Raw genomic sequence first — 24,316 nt, 5'->3', positions numbered from 1 at the left:
TTGAGGTTGCTGTGAGCTAGGCCGACGCCACGGCACTCTAGCCCCGGCAACAGAGCGAGACTCTGTCTCAAAAAAAAAAAAAGGAAACTCAGTCATATCACATCACTCCTCTGCACAAAACCCTCGGAAGATTTTTTTCATCCCAATCAGAATAAAAACTAAAGTCCTTAAACACCTTTTGTGTTTCTTAACTCATTATCTCTCTGACCTCCTTTCTTACACCTCTTCCTTTTCTGTCACTCAGCTCCAGCCACACTATCCTTAATGTTCCTTGAAAATGCCAGGCATGCTACTATGCTACCACTCCAGGGCACTGTACCAGCTATTCTAAATGCTTGTAAGGCTCTTCCTTAGTTACCCCTATGGCTGTTTTCTTTTCTTTTTTCTTTTTTTTTTTTTTTTGAGATGGGCCCAATCTGGATGGCGCAGTCATAGCTCGCTGGAACATTGAACTCCTGGGCTCAAATGATCCTCCTGCCTCAGGCACCTGAGTAGCTGGGACTATAGGCATGTGCCACCATGCCCAGCTAATTTTTAAATTTTATTTAGACACAGGCTCTCCCTATGTTGCCCAGACTTGTCTTGAACTCCTGGGTTCAAGTGATCCTCCCACCTCAGCCTCCCAAAGCGTTGGGATTATAGACATGAGCCACTGTGCCCAGCCTTGCTTCCTCACTTTTTTCAGAAAGGCCTTCTCTGACTGACCTATTTAAAATTGCACCCACCTGTACTTCCAGTCCTCCTTCCTTGCTTTAAATTATTCTCTATAGCACTTATCATTGTATAATGGTTTTATATATTTTACTTATTTATTTCATTTATCGTTTTTGTCTCCTCCCCCTGCACACACAAGAATATAAGCTCTGTGAGGGCAGGGATTTGTTTGTATGCTACTGAATAAACCAAACACTAAAACAGTGCCTGGCGCATATTAGATGCTCAATAAGCACTTGCTAAATGAATAAGTATTTTCCAACTGAGTGAGTGAAGGCTCATAGTTGGCAATATGTAGACGCATAGGACCGGAACGTGGGATCTAGGCTCTGGACCCTAGTGAATTCCAGCTAACTGGGAGAATACATATTTACATTTTTCCTAAATAACAAGAAAGGATATGCCTCCACCTGTTCCATCATTATTCAGCTCAGGGTTTCTTTCTCAGTTCTATTTCTGTTCCTTCACTCATGCCGTTCCCTTTCTCCAGAATATTCTTTTTCTGTACCTTATTTCAAAACTAATTCAAATGTTATAGTTTCTAGGAAGCCTCCCTAGAGTTCTCCCTCCCCCAGGCAGTATCACTCTTTTTCTCCTCTGTTTTCCCGGCTGTTCTTTATTCAGGTAGCATGTACAGCTGATAGGTATGAATCCCATCCTGCTCTGAATTGTGAGCCACCTGAGGGCAGAGAGTATGTCTTTGTTTTGATTTTTTTTTTATTTCTGCATATTATAGGGGTACAAATGTTTAGGTTATGTTGCCCTTGTCCCCCCTCCCCCCAAGAGTATGTCTTTCATTCTCCCTTGTATCCCTAATGCAGTTGTTCACTTTCTTAGATTTTTCACATCTTTACAATGGATCTTCCTACCTAAAGTCTTTGTTAATCACTTGATAAATGTTTATAGAATTAAATCATTAAAACTTATTTTATTAGACACCTAATCTTTGTGACACTGCAATTACAAGTGAACCAAGAATTTTTCTGAGAAATTGTGCTAACAATATGAAATCTCATTATAACTTTATAACTGGACAAACCCACCAAATCCATTCCTACTTATTTGGTTTACTAATTAATATATTCAGCAAATATTTATTGAGTACCTGCCATGAGCAAGGCCTTGTGCTAAGTGTAACATATCATACAAATTGTAGCTGTTCCTCAAAGCATTGCTTAAATGTCTCTTCTACAAGTCTTTCTAGTTCAAATCAAAAAGCTTGATAAACTGTCATTTTTAAAACATGAGATTTCAGAAGAAATTGAAATACATGGTGTGTTAATTTAGAGATGGATTAGATATAACTTGTCACTCACCCATTCTTCCAGCACAGTCATTTGTAGAACTATATTCTTTTAATTGGCTCTTATGATTTTCATGGGCTCCAGAGGTGGGAAACAGGGAGATAAAGCTCATGTGCTATTTCACTTGATGTATTAAAATGGTTCGTTTGAGATAATACCCAAGTAGCATTTAGCTCAGCTAACTTAGTGCTTGGCTCATGGTTGGTGCTCCATAAATGTTACCTACTGTGCGCATACTATTGTTACAGCAGTTTTTCTCTGCCTTTTATCAGTAAGTCATTCTCATTCATTTGTAAGCTCTTAGGAATGGTCCTAAGTCCCATTAGCTCATAAGAGGTACTTGGTTGAATTATTTACTGCTGATTTTAAGGTTCAGTAGGTAGGGCAGGGAAGACAAGCATACAAATTCTATTTAACAGACACTTAATCAATGCTTATTATGTGTTTGGTGCTATTCTAAGCACTTTGTAAACATTATTTAACTCTCATAACGCAATGAAATAGTTACTTTTATTATCCCATTTTACAGAGGAGGATACTGGGATACAGAGAGGTAAAGTAAGTTGCCCAAGGGCACAGAACTAGTTACCAACAAAGCCAATATTCAAATACTGGTGGTCTTGCTATTAATCATTATCCATGGCTGAATGTGGATAATGGGGTATAAAAATACAGAGAATGTGCTATGGCATTTCAGAGAAGGGAGTGGTTACATTAGTGTCTGGGGGTTAAAGAAGGCATCATGCAGGAATTGGTATTTTGGGGGGACTGCTTTTTCAAGTGAATGGATATGGGAGAAGAAAAAAGAGGCTAAATAATAACATATGCATAGGCTCAGGGATGGGAAATGATGGGGCATCAGGAAGTAGCCATGCATAGAAGCAGCATATGAGGATACTGTAGGAAGGGAGGCAAGACAGGAAATCCGGTTTGGGGCTACAGCGTAGGAAGCTTGTGATTCTGAATGGAAGACAAGGTGGAGAAGGTGTGACAGACATATCAGAGCTGTGCTTTGATTAGTATGGAAACATTGTGTGGAACGAATCAGAACTGATAGAGACTGAGTGTAGGAAAACCAATTATTATTATGTCCAGAAAAGAGGTAATCAGGCCATGAACTGTGGTGAACATAGGTATAAATACAAGATATATTTCAGAATTTGAATTGGTAGAGAAATAGCACAGCTAAAATGGATATTTGAGTATTTATACTGTTATATGACAAGTATAAGTTTATTTTATGGTCAGTAACTTCCTTCAAAGAAGGAAGATCTGCTCTTATTGTAAATGAACATTATTTTAAGAGAACAAATATATTCATTCATGTCTAAAGGTGTATGAAGTTTGTTTATCTCGTTGGGCTTATATTAATAATTGACATCCAGGGAAATGATTTCCTTCAAGGCTAGCTAATTTACTCAGAATGTCTGAATTGAAAATGTTTCAGTCTGCTTATGTAGACAAAATTAGAAACCACTTTAGCCTAATGAAATGGAAGAAATGATGGATAGAACATTCTTTAAAATTGTGATCATCTCATCTTTCTTTCATGTGATACAAATATAAATTGCAAATGAGAACCTAAATTTGTCTATCAGTTGACTTTGCTAAGCAGAATCTTCTAGCTGACTCATCCTGTTTGCAGAAGAATTACTTAAAAGTAACCTTTGGAAAACCCTGATAGAAGTGGTTTGGATTAGTGAAGTTCATAAATGTTAGTATAAGAGTATTCAATTATAGTTTAGATGCCTTTGGGGATATAGTAATATGTTAAAATGTTAACTTTGTAAGAGTTATAAACATAATAAAGTAAAGCCATGACATGATGATGCCTTAGCGTTGTGTTGATACAATACCTAGAAATAAATTTAACCAAGGAGATAAAAGACTTACAACCTGAAAACTATAAATCATTGCTGAAAGGAATTAAAGAAGACCTACATAAATGGAAAGACTTGCTGTGTTCATGGATTGAAAGATTTAATATTGTTAAGCTGTCAATAATAAGAGCAATTTATAGATTCAATGCAAGCAAGCCCTATCAAAATTTCAGTGGCCTTTTTTGCAGAAATGGAAACCCAATGCTCATTCATCTGGAATTACAAGGGGCCTTGAATAGCCATTCAAGAATGTTCCTCAAAAAAGAAGAACAAAATTGTAGGATTTATACTTCCTAATTTCAAAACTTACTGAAACCCCATAGTAATCAAAACTATGGTACTGGCATGGAGTAGAATTAAGAATCTGGAAATAGGCCGGGCGCGGTGGCTCACGCCTGTAATCCTAGCTCTCTGGGAGGCCGAGGCGGGCAGATTGTTTGAGCTCAGGAGTTCGAAACCAGCCTGAGCAAGCACGAGGCCCTGTTTCTACTAAAAATAGAAAGAAATTAATCGGACAACTAAAAATATATAGAAAAATCTAGCCGAGCATGGTGGCGCATGCCTGTAGTCCCAGCTACTCGGGAGGCTGAGGCAGGAGGATCGCTTGAGCCCAGGAGTTTGAGGTTGCTGTGAGCTAAGATGACGCCACGGCACTCTAGCCCGGGCAACACAGTGAGACTCTGTCTCAAAAAAAAAAAAAAAGAATCTGGAAATGAATTCATACATTTATGACCAGTTGATTTCTACAAGGGTTCCGTGATCATTCAATGGTGAAAGAATAGTCTCTCCAACAAATAATACTGGACAACTAGATTTCCACATGTAAAAGAATGAAACTGTGCGCCCACCACATATTATATATAAAAATTAACTGAAAATGGATCAATGAACTAAATATAAGAGCTAAAACCATAAAGCTATTAGAAGAAAACATAGGGTAATTCTTCATGACCTTGGATCTGGCATTGGATTCTTAGATATGACACTGAAAACACAAGCAGCAAAAGAAAAAAATAGATAAATTTGACTTCATAAAAATTAAAAACTTTTGTGCATCCAAAGACATTATCAAGAAAGTGAAAAAGCAACCTACAGAATGGGAGAAAATATTTGCAAATCACATATCTGATAAGGGCCTAGTATCCAGAATATATAAAGAACTCTTACAACTCAATAAGAAAAGAAAGCTGGGCATGTTGGCATGTGCCTTTAGTCCCAGCTATGTGGGAGGCTGAGGTGGGAGGGGCAAGGCCAGCCTGGGCAAGATAGTAAGACCCCATCTCTAAAAACAAGCAAACAAGGACAAACAACCCAATTAAAAAATGGGTAAATGACTTGAATAGCTAATTCACTAAAGAAAACTTATAGATGGTCAAAAATCACATTCTCAAAGTAGGTTCTGCAAAAAAAAATCACAAGAAAAGATGCTCAACATCTATTAGTCATTATAAAAATGCAAATCAAAACCACATGAGGTGTATCACTTCACACCAACTAGGATGGTTTTGGAAAGAAAGGAAGGTAACAAGTGTTGACAAGGATGTTAAGAAATTGGAATAGCCCTTGTACGTGGCTAGTAGAAATGTAGAATGTTTCAACCACTATAAAAAATAATTTGGTGGCTTCTCAATAGGTTAAACATAGAATTACCATAGGATCCTGCAATTCTACCCTCAAATATATACCCAAAAGAATTGAAAACAAGTTAGCAAAATTAAGAAACAATGAATTTCATATGTTTTTAGAAGAAGGCCTCAATCCTTTGGATGTTAAAAAAGAAGGCAGATGTACTTTAATATGGGACATTCTTTTGAACTTAGAGTTTCAGAGTATATATCTTCAGAGAATCTAGGAGAAACTACTGCAATGAGCTAACTAATTTTAGTTAAGTGCAGCAATAAAAAGGCAAAAAATGAATGCAAAATGTGTCATGTGCTTATTAGGTTATAGCACAAATCTCTTATAAACTATACAGGGCATTTTTGTACATGTTGATTTACTAATGGTGACTGATTTTTCACTGTTTTCATTATTTGGTAGCCCCTTTTGTCACTTTTTTTTTTGAGACAGAGTCTCGCTCTGTTGCCTAGAGTGTTGCTAGAGTGCTATGGTGTCAGCCTAGCTCACAGCAACCTCAATCAAACTCCTGGGCTCAAGCAGTCCTCCTGCCTCAGCCTCCTGAGTAGCTGGGACTACAGGTATGTGCCCGGCTAATTTTTTCTATTTTCAGTAGAGACGGGGTCTTGCTTATGCTGAGGCTGGTCTCCAACTCCTTACCTCAAGCGATGCTCCCACCTTCTCCTCCCAGAGTGCTAGGATTACAGGCATGAGCCACCACACCCGGCCCCTTTATCACTTTAATAAGTAATATTATTCCGTTATTTTGTCTTTGAGAAGATGAGTAGGGCCATGTCAGACAGAAAAATGCCTATTCTTGTCAGAATAAGGTTAACTCTCTTCTTTGATTGTAGATGATGAAAGCCATGAACAAGTCCAATGAACATGTCTTGGCAGGAGGTGCCTGCTTCAATGAAAAGGCAGACTCTCATCTTGTGTGTGTACAGAATGATGATGGAAACTACCAGACCCAGGCTATCAGTATTCACAATCAGCCCAGGAAAGGTGAGCATTTGAGCTGGTCGAGATTATTATAATCAAAGATTCTACTGGACTTGAAGAGTTGGATGCCTCAGCCCCATAATACTCACTTTCTAGATAGGTGGCCACAAACAAATTAATTAACCCTTCCAACCATATTCTCCAGAATTCTGTTGACTTCCCAAGTAGCCAGACTCAGAGTTTGAAAATGGGATCTCTGTTATTGAGGAAAACATCTTGAAAATATTGCCTCAAGATACTGAAAGGGCCAGCTTTGGTATTCAAAGGTGAGACTAGATTCCAGGTGAGAATGTGCTTAGATAGAGTTGGAGCTTGCTGGAATGACCATTCACAAAGAATGTTAACTAAATAGATTGACAGGATTTTGAAGGAAGGTATTTAGGTTCAGTGCTACTCAGAGTGTGGTCTCACAAATAATATACACCCTAGATCTACTAATCGGAATTTGCATTTTAACAAGATCCCTGTGTAATTTGCACATTCGGGTTTGAGAAGCATTGCTCAAGGTAGCATTACCCAGAGTGTTTTCTCAGGCTCCATGGTTTTCAAAAATGTTCACATAAATCATATAAATAAATAAAAGTCTTGCTTAATAAATTTAATCTGAGAAACCTAAGGAAAACCACATCTAGCTCTTTTCAAATTTATTTGACCACAAATTTTCTTTTCGGCAGAATTTCTCCCTAAACTAGTATGTTTTGTGAAATGCTTCCCTATTAGGCATACAGTTGGTTACTGTCTTCAATATATTTTTAAAATCAGGTGTTCAGTAAAGGCATAAAAGGTATTTAGCACATGTATATTCAAATGCAATATCTAAAATAAAATAGGTGATAAGTCCACAGTGCTTATCAGTCAAATTGTATCTACAGTATTCAGATAAATTCTGGATCTCCTTGTTGTGAGTATATTGATAAAACTAGGGTCTACAGAGGATGATTCAAGACCTGTGAGAAATCTGGAACGTAGGTCAAAGGAAGACTTCTTAAATAAAGTATAATGTTTAACCTGGAAAGGTATAGATTAGAAGAGGATAAAAAAATAGCTATCTGTATTTTTAAGACTTTTTATTATATGGAAATAAGATTGAATTTATTCTCTATAGCTACAAAAGGCCAGAACCAGCACTAAGGGTGAAAGTTACAGGGAGCCAGATTTGAGCTCAGTTTGAGAGCACAGTCTGCAACCCCGAGAACTCTCCGTAAGTAGAATGGGTTGCCTTGTGCTGTTGTTGGCTCCCTGCCACTAGGAGTCTCGACAAAGGCTGGATGATCACCTATTAGAAATATTACAGAGCCAATGGGTCAGAAATTAGATTAGCCCAGTTCAGTTTAAGATGTGGAAAAGTAAGGACAGTATAGTGAAGTTTCCACAAAGCTAAATGTAACTAGATATTTTTTCTTTTATGAAGAGATAGTAATAATAGGAGTTTGTCTTTTAAATAGGTATTTATTATTTTTTTAAATAATTTGGCAGATAAAATGGTTGGCAGTGTATCTTCATCTTCAAAACGTATTTGATCTAAAAAAAAATCTGGAAATCAGTGGATTAGATCAGGATCAGCAAACGTTTTCTGTGAAGGGCCAGTTGATAAATATTTTAGGCTTTGCAAGCCTGTGGTCTTTGTCAACAACTACTCAATTCTAGCTTTGTAGTACAAAAACTACTGTAGCCAATATGTAAATGAATGGATATGGCTGTGTTCCAGTAAAGTTTTATTTACAAAAACAGGCTGCAAGCCAAGTGGACTACAGTTTGCCAACACCTGGACTTTGACACTAAGATATCTTTGCTTGTTAATATTCTTTGATTCTTGATTGGAGGAAGAGCAAAACTAAATGGAGGATTGTATCTCAGAACCTCATTCCCAAAGCTATCATAAGCATCAGAATTATTAGTTACCTGTATATTGTGGAATATAGGTTTGATACCTTTAATTTTTTGTATGATGATGTTTGGAATTCCCAGCTACTGAATATTTCATTATTGTTACCAGTCCCTCCATTTCAGGGTCTATCTTCAATTAAACTATGTCTGTTGCTATTTTAGTGACTGGTGCCAGTTTCTTTGTGTTCAGCGGCGCTCTGAAATCCTCTTCAGGATACCTTGCCAAGTCCAGTATTGTGGAAGGTAAAGAATGAGTTGTTTACTGCATGCATGCATGCTGGTTCTGTCCTAATCATTAATATACACCTAAAAATTGAGGGACGTTAAAGGAATCCTTGACGCTTCTGCTGGAGATGTCTGACTCCTATTATTTATTCAGTAGCATCTCACTCTTCAGCAAATTAAAACTGCCATGAGCGTGCCTAACTCTCCAAAGAAGGGAGTAAGTGGAAGAGATACCATGGGAGAGTGACATAAAAAAATAAAAGATGGCTTTTTAGAGCTCTGGGATAAGGTACCTGTGAGGATGTAGTCTGAGTTCAAATATATCATTGGGCACAAATATGTGAATGTGAGGATGAAGTTTAGTCCCTCCTATCCACAAGAAACGCTGTGATCATTGCGGTACAGATCTTGCTGCTGGTTTGCTATAATTAGACATGACACATATCCTGACAAAAGTTAATTAAATTAATGAAAGGCTACTAGGCAAGCTGTTTATTTTCTTTGTTGGCCATCCTTCATTGTATTTTGATCTGGTTACTCTTGTTGCATAACAAATTACCCCAAAACTTAATGGCTTGAAACAGCTGTTTTATCATGCATGCTAATTCCTCTGGGTCAGGCATCTTTTTTTTTTTTTTTTTTTTTGAGACAGAGTCTCACTGTGTTGCCCGGGCAAGAGGTGCCGTGGCATCATCCTAGCTCACAGCAACCTCAAACTCCTGGGCTCAAGTGATCCTACTGCCTCAGCCTCCCGAGTAGCTGGGACTACAGGCATGCGCCACCATGCCCGGCTAATTTTTTCTATATATTTTTAGTTGTCTGATTAATTTCTTTCTATTTTTAGTAGAGACGGGGTCTCGCTCTTGCTCAGGCTGGTCTCGAACTCCTGAGCTCAAACAATCCGCCCGCCTCGGCCTCCCAGAGAGCTAGGATTACAGGCGTGAGCCACCGCGCCCAGCCTAGGGTCAGGCATCTTGACAGGGTAATGCTCCGTGATGCTGGTGGTCTTGATTGGAATGACTTGCAGTTATTTGATGGCTGGGAGCTAGAATTATATGAAAGTTTCCTCACACACATGTCTAGGGCCTGGTCTGGGATGATTTGAAGACTAGGAGTGAGTACTTACACATGTACTCCTTAGCATGGCCTGGTAGCATCGGGATAGTTGGACTTCTTACATGATGGCTCAGGACTCCAAGGATGAGAGTTCCAGCAACAAAGTGGAAGCCGCATTGTCTTTTGTGACCCAGCCTTGAAAGTCACACAGTGTCATTTCCACCAAACTCTGGTATTGGAAGAAAGGAGAAGAATTAGACTCCACTTCTTGATGGGGGAATGGGAAGGTAGCATTGTAGAAAAGCTTTATAGAAAAGTGAGACAGGAGATATTATGACCATCTTTAGAAAATACAGTCTGCCCTACATGATGACAAGTTTTCATTTTTATAATAGCTCACTCCAAGGCCCTATGTAAAAACAGTCCTTTCGAGGGCTAGATTCCAGTGTGTTTATTATTAAAAAAATACATAGATAATCTTACATGTATTTATAGATAATGGCTTTGGTCTTCTTCTTTTGATAAGTTTAATAAAACAGTGAATGAAGTGCTGAGTGCACTAAATTGCAATTGAATTTCACAAACTCTGACTACAAAGCAGAAACATGCTATTAAGAAATTGTTAAGAAAAGAAATCCAGGAGTTAAACAGTCATTTGGTCTAAAGTGACTAATTAATACCTATATGATCAAGTGTTGACTATAGTTGAAATTATGTTTTTACAAGGTGATCAAAAAACACCTTTTAAATATTGTTAAAAATGACAAATTGAGCTGGATGCAGTGGCACCCCTGTAGTCCCAGCTACTCAGGAAGCTCAGGCGGGAGGATCCCTTGAGGCCAGGAGTTCAAGGATGCAGTAGGCTATGATTGTGCCTGTGAACAGCTCCTGTACTCCAGCCTGGACAACATAGTGAGACCCCCATCTCTAAAAAAAGTAAAAAAGAAATATAAATTGAACAGACAGATCCTTACAAATGCATAGCAATGTATTTAAAAGTTATGTGTTTATTTTTCTGGATTGGGAATTTCTTGGGTCTTGCATTTCACTTGTGTGTTTCAGTACAGCAGTTGGCCGGCTATTTATGAAATTTTTGTTGAGGCTCTTTAGAAATTATTTCAGCTGGCAAAATTGTGTGTCAGTGAAGCAGGGTAATTGCTCAGCATGTGACAACTTTTACCCTCAATTTCAGTGTTTGCCTTTGACTCAGGTAGGTAGCAGCTGAAAAACAGTTACCATCTGTTGACTATATGGTAGCCCATAGGAAACTCTGTGGTAGGTTTGCCTTACTGCTAGTCAGTAAATGGATTTATCCCTAAGCCCACTACTGTAGTTTATTTAGGAAACATTTACTGAGCATTCACTCTGTGCCAGGCAGTCATATAGTAAGGTGAGAGAGATGGAGACACAAGCAAATAAATATGATCAGAGGATGATAAATGCAAGAGTAGAAATAGGAACAAAATGGTCTGTGAGTCTGGAAGAGGAATGTGACCGTGTATAAGTTTTTCCAGAAACTCTTAGTGGTGTGTGAAGTGAAATCAGCAAGCAAGTGCAGAGCCCTTCTTGCCATTTGCTCCTCTCAACACTTTCAATAAGTAAGAGGTTTAGCTCAAAGAACAAAACCTCTTTGTATCTGTCAGCTTTGGAGAGCAGAGCAAAGTTTTACATTTGACTCAGAGGGATTTGCTAGATGCCAGGTACTGTGTTTATCTGCCCTCCTCCCTGGCTTGTGCTATTTCCATCTGTATTATGTTGGTATTGATTCTTAGATGGCGTTATGGTCCAGATCACTGCAGAGAACATGGATTCCTTGAGGCAGGCACTGCGAGAGATGAAGGACTTCACCATCACCTGTGGGAAAGCGGATGCGGAGGATCCCCAGGAGCACATCCACATCCAGTGGGTGGATGATGACAAGAACGTTAACAAAGGGTAAATGCAGCAAGCTTCCCCCCCAGTGGCATTTATAATACAGTGATTTATAATACATTTTTGTTAATATTGTTTCATTTGATATAATAACAGGGGTTGTCATTCCCATTTTACAAATGAGTAAAGAAGTATCAGAAAGCTAAATGATTTATCAGGTCTACAAAGTTAGGAAGTGGCAGGGCAAGGACTTAAAAACCACCTCCTTGGGCTTCAAATCCTGTACTCTTCCTCAGTACATGGCAACTCTGTTCTAATGGTTCAAGCGAAAACCTTGGAGTCATCTTGAACACTTTTCTTTCTCTCACACCTAATCCAACAGTAAATCCTGTTTGCTCTACTTCAGAATTTATCCAGAATCATACTAGTTCTCACTGCCTCTGTTGCCACCATCCTGGTTTAAGCCACCATATCATTTGGTCCGGATTATTGCAGTAGCCTCCTAGTTGATTTCCTTGTTTCTAATCTCAGCCGCCTCCTTTTCCCCAGTTCAATCTAGTTCTAATGCAACAGCCAGAGTAATGTCACTTCTTTGTTCAAAACCTACCAGTGGTTTCCAGTATCATTCAGAGTAAAAGTCAAAATTGTTTATGACCAATAAGGCCCTACACAATCTGTGTATCCCTCCTCCCACTCTATTACCTCTCAGAAGCAACACTGTTCTTCTTACTTGAACACATCAACTATACTTCTGCCCTAGACTTTTGTACTTGCTGTTCTCTCAGCTTATCCTCTTCCCCTAGATAGCCTCATGAATCACTCCCTCGCCACCTTCAAATCTTTTCCAAAATGTCCCTTTCCCAGGAAGGCCTCCCTGGTCAACCTCTCTAAGTTGTAACCCTCCCATACATATTTTGCCCTCCTACTCTCAATACTTCCTGTCCCCTTTCCCTGCATTATATTTCTCGATAGCATCATAACTATCTAAGATATAAGATATTTTTACTTATTTATTTTGTTATATTACCCCTGGAATGTAAGTTCCACGCGGGCAGGGATTTTTCTCTGGTTTATTTACTGTTGTATCACCAGTACTTAGAACATTATCTGGCACCTAGCTGATGCTTTAAAAATATTGATTGATCGAATGAATGAATATACCGTACTTCATTATGTTAAGCTTTCTTCCATTCATGCATTTATATATCCATTCTTCAGGCTATGGAAATACCAAAATGAATTATACATGGTCCCTCCTGAGAAGTGGTTAAGTCTAGTTTTGAAAAGTTATAAACAAATGCACTGAAGTATGTAAGGTGCTAATAGATAACTATGTAGGATATAGAAAGATTAAAAAAAAATAATAGAAAAAGCTTGGTATTGGTGGTAGGGCATTATTCAAGAAAGACTTCCTAGAGAAATGGCTGGGGCTTGAGCTGAATCTGGCAAGACGAGTTGGTATTTGCCACGTAGCTGCGGCACGGTGGGCATTCCATTCCAGTCTCAGGGAGTAGCGGGAGTAAAGGCAGATTGCAGACATTTAGAACATGGCACACCAGATTAAAAATAAATTTTTTTGACTTTTTTTTTGAACAAAAAGCAATTTCTAATCAATGAATGCATTTGCCTATTTTATAAATTACCCTTTATCTTCCCATTCTTTATTGAAAAGTTTAATTTCAAAATCAGTTTGTATTTAATTCTCTATTATAGTTGCAAATGGACAGGGTTATTAGGACCCAAAGATGGATAATCTGAAAATCTGGTGCCATAAGGTATGAGTAACTGACAATAAGCAGGTTTCCTCTTCCTATAGCAGCTACCTACACCGGCAATTTCTTAGAAAATGGGATAAATAAGTAGCCAGGGAAGACTCACGAGCTCAGGAGTTCAATTTGTAATGTATAAATTGAATGTTTCTGGGTATCCTCCCTAAAAGAATTCTAAGCAACTAAGAGTGCCCCTTTTTGACATTGTTATTTGATGAGTTAGAAATTAAACTTATATTGTTTAAATAATTTTGAGTGAATGAAGTGAATGCCTGATATTGAAGTTTAAGTTAAATTTGACTTTTTTTTTTTTTTTTTTTTTTTGAGACAGAGTCTCACTGTGTTGCCCAGGGTAGAGTGCTGTGGCGTCAGCCTAGCTCACAGCAACCTCAAACTCCTGGGCTCAAGCAATCCTTCTGCCTCAGCCTCCCGAGTAGCTGGGACTACAGGCATGTGCCACCATGCCCGGCTAATTTTTTCTATATATTTTTAGTTGTCCGATTAATTTCTTTCTATTTTTAGTAGAGACGGGGTCTCACTCTTGCTCAGGCTGGTTTGGAACTCCTGAGCTCAAACAATCCGCCCGCCTTGGCCTCCCAGAGTGCTAGGATTACAGGCGTGAGCCACCGTGCCCGGTCTTAAATTTGACTTTTAATAATAGAGATTCAAGAACATAAACAGGTTTGAAAATTGTTAGGAAGAATTTGGAATCTTTGTGCCAATCATTTTGAATCTTCATCAGAATGTATGTGTTATCTCCACATATTTATACTTGCTGTATTTCAGGGAGGAAATGATTCTATCAAAAGTGTCCTTTCTGTTCAGAAATCTAGGATTGATAATTTAGTACTGAAGGGAGTCTGTTATGATAGATACATAGATACTTGTTCATCAGTTCACACCAGAACTATCATAATTAACACACTTGATCAAATAATTCTTCTTTTCTATTGTTTTTTTGTTTTTGTTTTTTTTTTTTTGAGACAAATTCTTGCTCTGTTGCCTGGGCTAGAGTGCAGTGGTAGCCTCAAACTCCTGGGTTCAGGTGATCCTCTAGCCTCAGCCTTCCAAGTTGCTGGGACTACAGGCATATGCCACCACATCCAGCTAATTATTAAATTTTTTGTAGAGACAAGGTCTTTTTATGATGCCCAGGCTGGTCTTGAACTTCTGGGCTCAAGCAGTCCCCCTGCCTCAGCCTCCCAAAGTGCTCGGATTACAAGTGTGATCCACTGCGCCTAGCCTCAAATAATTCTTAACTCCTAAATTCCAAGCAGTGGGTCAATACTGGGAATATAGCACACAGATGTGAATATCTCATATTCCCACCCCTTCAGAATTTCATTTGTAAGTTAGATACGCAGACATATGAAGAATATAACATATAACATTGTGAGTATGTATTATAGAGTCAGGAGCAGAGTGGAAAACAAGAGGGAGTGGGTGGCTGTGCAGTCACTGAAAGAAGGAATGCTAGAAGAAGAGCTGGTTTGATTAAACCATTTCTTTTTTTTTTTTTTTTTTTTGAGACAGAGTCTCACTGTGTTGCCCAGGGTAGAGTGCTGTCGTGTCATCCTAGCTCACAGCAACCTCAAACTCCTGGGCTCAAGCAATCCTTCTGCCTCAGCCTCCCGAGTAGCTGGGACTACAGGCATGCGCCACCATGCCCAGCTAATTTTTCTATATATTTTTAGCTGTCCAATTAATTTCTTTCTATTTTTAGTAGAGACGGGGTCTCGCTCTTGCTCAGGCTGGTTTCGAACTCCTGAGCTCAAACAATCCGCCCTCCTCGGCCTCCCAGAGTGCTAGGATTACAGGCGTGAGCCACCGTGCCCGGCCTGATTAAACCATTTCTTTACGTGAAAGAGAACTAGCTCCTGGAAAAATATACATTTTTACATGTGTATTCTCTGAATTATTTCAGTGCATAGGCCCTTTCCATGAAAGCTCTGTTCATGTACATGGATTCTTTTGCTATGATGTGCTGCACAGATACGTTCAGCATGTTGTAATTAGTAGCAAGACTTGATAAGAAAAATGGCTACTCTATCTTCAAGAGCTGCTTCTATGTCTTTGCTTTGCCTCTATTTTAGTGTTGTAAGTCCTATAGATGGGAAATCCATGGAGTCTATAACAAATGTGAAGATATTCCATGGATCAGAATATAAAGCAAATGGAAAAGTCATCAGATGGACAGAGGTAAGGAAATGAACCTTGGTATCCTTGACCAATTTTGAACACAACATTTTGTTAGGCCAAGAGCCACATTCTGGGCTGATGCTGGAGGATAAGAAAAAAATCTCTCTTCTATACTCCAATTCCCTCTGCTTATCTCAGATCACCAGGAAAAAATTCCATCACATGCAGTCTGCAACAATCTGATGTATCCTCCTTCCTGTGAACTAGCTTTTATAGGTTTATTTGCACTGGAATTCAACAAGGGTGCATCTCTGAGTGGCACATACTATCTCTGCTGTATTTTTCAGAAAGCCGGGTCAGTTACTCTAAACTTACAGTTAAAACTATCTCAGGTAACACAGTCTTTAAAAAAATAGACTTATTTCATCATTAAGGAAAAATAAAGCTCAGAGACTAAGTAACTTGTCAAGGATTACAAGGCAAATAAGTAATGACAAAATCCTGATTGAAACCAAGATTTGGCCAACTCCTAAGCTCTTTTCCACCATACTGAGTTACTCCTTTACTTGAAAGCTATGTTAGAGGCTAACCTGAGAATGAGAGGAGTAGACCAGGGACCCTATTTGTGTGTACATATCATAGAGATCAAAAAGTTTGTTCTCAGAGAACAAACAGGTAGATCCCAGGTCTCTTAATTGCTTTCAAACCTCATTTATACTCACCTGTAAAATAAAGGATTGAATTATAAGATCTCTAGGATTCCTTTCAACTTTAAGAGTCTGAATTGTTTTTTTTTTACATTCTTTTACACACAAGGAAACTGAGGGCAAGAGAGGTTAAGTGTCTTATCCAAGTTCACGTAGCTAGTTCCTAATAGCACCGAGACTAGAACTTCATTCTCCAGTTCTTGAATAGTTGGTCCAAGTGATCATGCTTCATACCCGGCTCCATGTTTCATATGCAGTTGAGTGATTTTAGTTGCTTGCCATATCATGATTGTCCCTTTGACACATTTTGAGCAGTGCGGAGTCTGGAACATGTAAAACTCTATAGCTTGTAAAGTAGTTTGACCTGTCCATTACCTCCTTTTTGCTCCCCAATAACTCAGGTATGCAGGCTTACCTCCTATATGCAAATGAGGAAATCAGGCTCAGAGAGGTCATGTGACTGTGTGACTTTGTGACTTTATGACCAATGCTGGCTAATGGCAGAGGAGGGGCCAGAGCTGAGGTCTGACTCCCGCCCCAGAGCTGCCACTCTCACCAGTGCGTCCAGGCACAGGTTTTCCTAGCTGCCTCCTTTGTAGTATTTTTAGTAAAAGCTCCTTATTGAGCAGTAAGCTAGGGGTTGGTATATATAAACATTGTGTATGTTCATTTCTGTATCTTTTATATTTTGCCTTTATGTCATTTTTCTCTTTACAATAACCACAGGAGACAGGTGCTTTCCACCTTACAGAGGCAAATGAGGCATTAAGAAGTCCTTTGACTTCCTTTAGTACTTCGACTAAAGGACTTGCTTATAACCCTTCTTCTGTGTTACTAGCACTTGAGTCGCTCAGTTCCAAGTTTGCTGTGCCGCTGCCTGTGCCCATGCAGTCCTCGGCTCTGTGTGAGCCCACTGACACAGCTCTGGCCTCAGCAGTGGCAGGGCCACATGGTAGGAAAAGCTCTGTCTGTGATAAAAGGCAGAAGACTCACATTCTAGGCTTGGCTCTGCCTCTAAGAACTTCTGTGCACTTGAGCAAATCACTTCCCTTCTGTGAGTAATCTGTAAAATGAAGGGCCTGGGTCACATAATGTATAAGAGCCATTCTCTTAGATTTAAGATCATTCCCTGAGAAAACTGTCCACATATAGGGATTACCATTAACAAATGCACAATGCAAAATGAAGGCCTTTTCTGGTTCTGAGAAGAATGTACCGTTAACGACCATGGCGGAGGCTTGCAGGGAAATAGGCAGGCTGCTCCTACCATTTCGTGGGTGCAGAGATGGAGAGGCAAGGATTGTTTGATAGGTGTGAGACATCAGTGCCCTACTTTTCCTGGCCCAAGGACTTTACAGTGTCCTGTTCCTGTCAGATGTTCTTGCACATCTTAGAGAATCAGGGTGCTTATATATCATGAGCTAATCCACTTGTTTCTTCCAAAATCTAGACACAAGGTTAAAAGTCTCTTCTGTTTGGGAAACAGGTATTTTTCCTAGAAAACGATGACCAGCACAATTGCCTCAGTGATCCTGCAGATCATAGCAGATTGACCGAGCATGTTGCCAAGGCTTTTTGCCTTGCTCTCTGTCCACACCTGAAACTTCTGAAGGAAGATGGAATGACTAAACTGGGACTGCGTGTGACACTTGACTCGGATCAGGTAAGAAGGGTCTTCGGCAGCTTTTGAAGCTGGTCTTGGGCAGTGTGTATTTTCTGACGTGGGTCTTCCTGCACCGACTCAGAGAGCTTAATACTCCGGGCCTTCTGGCCTGACCAGAGATAGTATTCCGGCCTTCCCTCTAACAGTGATATACCCAGATGTGCTGCTTGGTAGAACTCTCTCAGAACCATTTGAACTGTGACTTCTTCGTCTGCATGGCTTCCAAGGAGCTGATTTTCTTCTTAGTGCCGGGTAAGGAGCGGAGTGTGTGGGAGGACTGCCACGCCTGTGCCTGGCATCTCTACTGCCCTTTAAGACTCCCTAGTCCCACCCATCAGGAATCATTCTGCATTCCCTTAGAGAGCAGGTCCCAAGCTCTCTCTTATCCTGTTGTTTTTTTAAATTCAGCTAGAGCAGGCTTCTGCTGACTGGCCTCTGCAGCTGCCCATGCCTTAATAAGGTTTTCCTTACTGTTAACATTTTCATGCTAGTTAGTGAATTGGACTTGAGCTATTGCCCATTAATTTTCCTGTCAGTTTGAGTTTCCTATTGCCAGGTTTCCCTCCTTGTCTTTCTTAAAGTTTTTATACATTCTCTGTGGTAACAATCTGGTCTTAACCTGTTAACCCCCCTTCCTTGTCCTAGCATTTCTCTCCCGTGGCTTAGTACTCTAATCTCTCTCCACTTCTTTTGGATTTTGAGTGCCTGTGATATATCCCACTGGTCCTGTCTTGAGGCTTACAAATTGCCAGACTTCTCTTATCCCTCAGCCCCATTACCTCTGGGTTATTTAGAAAATGGGTGCAGACTGTGAGCTGGATTACCTGTCCAGTTTAGTACTAATTCTGCTCCTGGCCTGAGTGCTCAGGGGAGAAACTGGTTCCCGCACAGAGTTGTGCCATTATCAGGGAATGATGAAAGGTTATGTGTCTGGCTCCATTTCTTAACTAGTCATTAATCAACAAATATTTATTTTCTACTTTTAGGTCTTGCCCAGTGCTATACTAAGCATATCAGAGTAATACATGTGAAGTGTCATGGTCCATTCTCAAATGGCACTGATAACCTGGCTGGAGAGAGAGAATCACCTCACATAAAACAATCTAAGAGCAAGCATTTTTTTTTCCTGCTAAATGTGTGCCTCTTAAGGGCAGGGCCCCTGTTACATTCATCTCTTGGTCCCTGCGTTGTAGCTGCTCAGAAAATGATACATGGGTGAATGGACAGATGGAAGAACAGATACTCAGTTCCTGCTTTGTTAGGGAGCTGTACTTTGTATATTTCTCATTTTAATTTTCACAACCAAAGGTTAAGGTATTATTTCTGACATTCCATACCTTTCTACACACCCCGGCCCTTCTCCAAAAAACTAAGACCTTATCAGGTTAAGTGACTCACCCAATGTCTCACAGCTATCAAGTGGTCAGGGTGAATAGACGACAAGATTATAAATGACAATTCAGGGAAGAGGAGCAATTTGTATTCACTGCCATGTGTCTAGTCTATGGCCAAGAAGGACATCTCCTTTCCTGTTCAGCCTCCTTGGTCCTCAGCCCTCTGGAGAGACTTTCTCTGTTCAGTAACCTGTCACCCCTTCTCTCTTTGGTGTAGGTTGGCTATCAAGCAGGGAGCAACGGCCAGCCCCTTCCCTCGCAGTACATGAACGATCTGGACAGCGCCTTGGTGCCGGTGATCCATGGAGGGGCCTGCCAGCTCAGTGAGGGCCCCGTTGTCATGGAACTCATCTTTTATATTCTGGAAAACATTGCATAGACAGAGAAGACATCATTTTTTTCTGTTCTGACCTGTTGCAACAGCAGTCATACCCAAATCATTTGCACTTTAAAACTGGAAGATTAAGCTTTTGTTAACACTATTAACGGGGAGGTGGGTGGAGTAGGGTGGGAGTGGGGGTTTGGGAGATAGGGGTGGGAAAGGGAGGTTAGGGGGACAGATGTTCCATAATTCTAAATCTTCTGTGCATTTTCCACCAAGAAGATCTGGGCAGCTTCTGTTACTGCACAACAGTTATGCTATCCTTGCAGCTAATCCCCTTCTGTTACTGGTTAGACAAGAATTCTGCTCCTCTCTTTTAAGATTTACTTACGGTCATGTGCTCAGAAATGCTCAAATGGGTACAACCATCACCAAGGGTGGGATGGGAGGGCAGAGGGGAAATAAAAAATGAAGCATTAGTTCTTGTACTCTTTGTACAGAGTTGGTATAAAAAGAATTCCACACTGATCTTGTCCCAGTTACATCACAGCCATTTATCAAGTAGAAGTCACACTTAGATTTTTGTTTTTCCCAGATTATTCATTGAAATGAATCAAAGACCCAAGGGCTTAATCCACTGTTCTAGTCATGGATGGGCAATTCAGTAAATGAGGTCGTTCAGAGAGCAGAACTGAGCTCAGGATCACTCGAGATCTGCCCAAGTGAATGGCAGATACTAAACAAAACATTTCTGTGAAAGCTGACAGAATACACCCAAGTCACTTTGAATTATAATATACCAGAGGTATTTTTAAAAAACATTGAGAAATCATTTAAACTTTTAGGAAAGTTGCAAGTACAAAAACACCATGTACCCTTTACCAAAATTCCCTTATTGTTCACATATTAACAGTTTGCCCCATTTGATTTATCAGTGTTTCTTTCCCTCCCTCTCTCTTTCTCCTTCTCCATAAAAAATTGAGGCATTTGAGAGTAAGTTGCATACATCATAGCCCTTTACCTCTAAATACTTTAATGCTTATTTCCTACAAGGACATTCTCTTATATAACTGCAAGACAGTTCTCAACTTCAGTCAAGTTAACATTGATACAATACTTTAACCTAGTATTTGCCCAATAATATCCTTTGTTGTAGCATTTTTTCCCTCCATTAGACCTTCCATCCTGGAATCCGACATGGCATGTATCTTTCAGGACTTGCCTTAATCTTTTATGTCATTGATATTTTTTGGTGAGTATAGCCAACCCCACGTGTTTTTTTTTAACAGAAAACACTTCATTTTGATATTGATGTTTCCTCATATTTAGAATCAGTTTATGCATTTTTGGCCAGAATCACTTGATATCCATCTGCCCCTCATTGACGGTGGTAAATTTTGATCACCCAGATCAAAGTATTACCCAATTTCTCCACTGTGTATCTCCTGCCCCAGGAATAATAACTAATATATATTGAGATACTTTCATACATAAATATTGTGCCCATCAAAATGTCCCCAGATTAGCATGTACTGATCTTCTTTACCTGCACTGATCTTTTACTATTAATGTAATGGCTACAAAACAATTTTACAATTCCAGCCCTCCCTCCACCTTCACAAGTTGCACTTGCTAAGCTACTATAAGCAAAAGCCCGTTCTTCTTCCCTGTGTATTCATTTAACTAATTTTCATTATGGACTCATGGATTATTTTTTCAGTGATTCTGATTTATTATTTTGGTGCACAAATGGTCTCATCTTTAGCCAGATAGAGCCCCTTAAAACTGGCTCCCACATCCTTGTGACATGCTCCTATTATTTCTTTTTGAACACTTTCTTTCCTTGCCTAACAAGATGCCCCAGGCTCATCTTCTGCTCACCCTGCCCCAGCCTGGGAAACAGCGATTTCTCCAGGGAGCCCCGGTTTCTTTCAATGGGAGTGGTATCAGAAACAAAGATCTGGTTTATCCATGATATGTGTGATATACTCTGATCTTTTTCTCCTGTTAAAAATTGATTTTGGTCATAGACTAAATGGATTCCACAACCTACAGTTTGAAAAATACAGCTCTAGGGCAACTCACTCCATTGTCACTGGCAACTTCTGAAAGCCCAGGTCAAGGTAGAGTTAGTTCCTCTGCAGTAAAAGTACAGCTCCAAGAATGCCCAGGAAACTAGTGCAGGCCTCTGAGACTGAGACCGTGAGAGGCTGCACCCCAGGGGCTAGAACGGGGCTTGGCATGTGGCAGTATCAGGCTGTGGAGCTGTGTTTGGGACCTGGCCTGGAAGTGTCTAGCTGGGTTCATCCCTTTCTCTGTGGGGTGGGAGGTGGTTATATTCCACATCTGCTTCTCCAAAGGCTCTACTGATGGTGGCTGTAGAGAACTCTAATTGTGACCTTTCCCATAGCCTGAGGTACTCAGAACTCCTAAGGGAAGAAAGTTGGTACCCCTTAGCCCACCTTGTAAGGACTGAGCCCTGGGACTGCCACCTCCCAAACCTGACAAGAACAGGAAGCACTTGTTAACAAGGGCAGGTATTTTTGGTGTAATAGCCAGCTTAGTCTAAATATATTTCAGAAATTTGGAACTTTTACAGGGGCTGGCCCTGTTTTCCTATAGTCTTCCTTCCTCTGAGCCATATATATCTTGCCAATGTACGTATTTCTTCTGGATCAGTGCAAGCTTTTTAATTCCACTAAGGACAAACCCTTGCCTGTATTCTCAACTACATAATTATGTTTAGTAAATCATCTTGTGGAATTGGGCATAAAAAAGCCAAGGCTAGTTTTCTGTTTATCTTTGCTTTTACAGAATGCATATTGTATTATAAGAATTATTAATACATAAAGGGCTGAAATACCACATTTCTAAATACACAAATTTTTCTAGATTGTAAAAGACTGAGATAGAGATACGTCTGGACTGTAGCGGAATATAATTGCCATTCTGTTAATATATTAAATTTTTACAAATTATTGAAAGCTTATCAAATGCTAGGCAATGTAGTTTATCCATTTATTTCTGCTAACATTTCCTGGGTACATTCTGGGCTCTAGGGCTGTAGTATGGGATTTTGTCTGTGTAAGTTCCCATCTTGTCTTCCCCCATGTTACTAAACAATGGTGGGCCCAAAATTTCCAATTAAGTTTACCTCTGTCATCACTGGTTATCTGGGAAATAATTTATGCATTTAATGCATTTCAGACAATCAGTCAATCTGCTGAACATGTATTTCTGGAATTGGCAAATTTGTGATGGTGATTTTTAATAATAATGCTAAAAGAATGGCAATGGGATTTTTAGGGATTATATACATAACCAGAAGGGCTAAGGAGTGTAGCAGAAACTATGATGCTACATTTTAGAGTCTGGGCAGGTGAGGCCCAGGGGAGGAAAGACTCCCATCTGTGATGGAGCTGCACCAGGTGTAAGCTGCCTAGATCTACCAGTCTTGGTCTCATGGTTTCTTAAGGGGCAAGATCTTTTAGGAGCTGCCCACAATTATTTGGAAAACACACCTTTTAAATTTGGAAGCAATGAGGCAGGTTTCAGAACGGTGCTATGAGAAAAGGAAAATAATGTTATAGTCACAAAAGTTTGCCCTTTAACTGTGAGCAAGACGTCTTGATAAATTTCTTCCATATTTTATTCAGAAGAAAGTGTACATTGTACTAGATCAAAAAGAGAATCAAAAACTTTAAATGATTTGGGTTGTAGCTGGTTCCCACTGCCCATGAGTCACTAATCTTCAATGTTTGGTTACTGTATGTTAGGACAAGATGAGGCTGGGGCAGGCTCCTCCCACTACCAGTGACCCATGCATGCCTTGGCTACAACAAAGGGCTTTTAAGAACCTCAGTCTCCAAGTCCAGTGGGAGTCTTTGTCCTGCATCCCTCAGCCTGGAGGTTTTGTTTTTCAGAAAGCAAAGAGCAGTGAAGCAGACAAATCAAATGGTTTGCAAAGGGAATCTTGGGAGCCAGAGCCATAGAAAACTTCCTATCGAAATAGGACATTTCAGGCCGGGCGCAGTGGCTTATGCCTGTAATCCTAGCACTCTGGGAGGCCGAGGTGGGCGGATTGACCTTAGGAGTTCAAGACCAGCCTGAGCAAGAGCGAGACCCCGTCTCTACTTAAAAAAAATAGAAAGAAATTATCTGGACAACTAAAAATATATAGAAAAAATTAGCCGGGCATGGTGGCGCATGCCTGTAGTCCCAGCTACTTGGGAGGCTGAGGCAGGAGGATCGCTTGGGCCCAGGAGTTTGAGGTTGCTGTGAGCTAGGCTGATGCCACGGCACTCACTCGAGCCAGGACAACAGAGTGAGACTCTGTCTAAAAAAAAAAAAAAATAGGACATTTCCAGCAGAGCTCTGAATTTAGAAATTCCCAGGGCCGGCTGGAAACTTCAAGGATAGCAACAGTGGTCCCTAACCCTCTTCGTAAGCACTGGGTTGGGTACACACCCTAAGGGGAAGAGTAGGTTGTGCGAGGAACCATCTGGCCACTGTTCTTTGCCGTAGGCCACCTTGTGAAGGCTAACAGTCCTCCTTTTCATTCTAGATTACTGCTTGTTTGACACACATGTGACTACAGTTAAGTGTTAACGCACATCTGTGGAAGTTTTGGTAGCTCACTTCTGATAGGTAAGTAAGCTTGGCCAGAGAATTCTTGGGGAAAAAAGTCACTTGTGTATAGTTCTTGCTCTGTGACCCACTGAAAGCTCTGCTCTTAAGGGCAGGGAAGCACGGTCCAGTCCTGTTA

At 40.1% G+C, this 24,316-nt stretch overlaps 1 protein-coding gene across 1 annotated transcript in view; it reads left to right on the top strand.

Annotated features, from left to right (window-relative positions):
• ZFYVE9 (zinc finger, FYVE domain containing 9) overlaps positions 1-19,697 on the top strand; it is a 141,907-nt gene extending 122,210 nt beyond the window's left edge. The window contains exons 14-19 of the mRNA XM_012639473.1: positions 6,370-6,520; positions 8,567-8,647; positions 11,458-11,620; positions 15,420-15,525; positions 17,659-17,835; positions 19,447-19,697. Of these exons, the coding sequence (XP_012494927.1) occupies positions 6,370-6,520; positions 8,567-8,647; positions 11,458-11,620; positions 15,420-15,525; positions 17,659-17,835; positions 19,447-19,608 (840 nt within the window). The 3' untranslated portion in view covers positions 19,609-19,697. The remainder of the gene's footprint in view (positions 1-6,369; positions 6,521-8,566; positions 8,648-11,457; positions 11,621-15,419; positions 15,526-17,658; positions 17,836-19,446) is intronic.
• Positions 19,698-24,316: the final 4,619 nt, after the last annotated feature.

Source organism: Propithecus coquereli, unplaced genomic scaffold (assembly GCF_000956105.1).
Source record: "Propithecus coquereli isolate 6110/MARCELLA unplaced genomic scaffold, Pcoq_1.0 Scaffold14, whole genome shotgun sequence".
Classification (NCBI taxonomy): domain Eukaryota; kingdom Metazoa; phylum Chordata; class Mammalia; order Primates; family Indriidae; genus Propithecus; species Propithecus coquereli.
The sequence above is the reverse complement of the archived record's forward strand: the minus strand, read 5'-3'. Positions and strand labels throughout refer to the sequence as shown.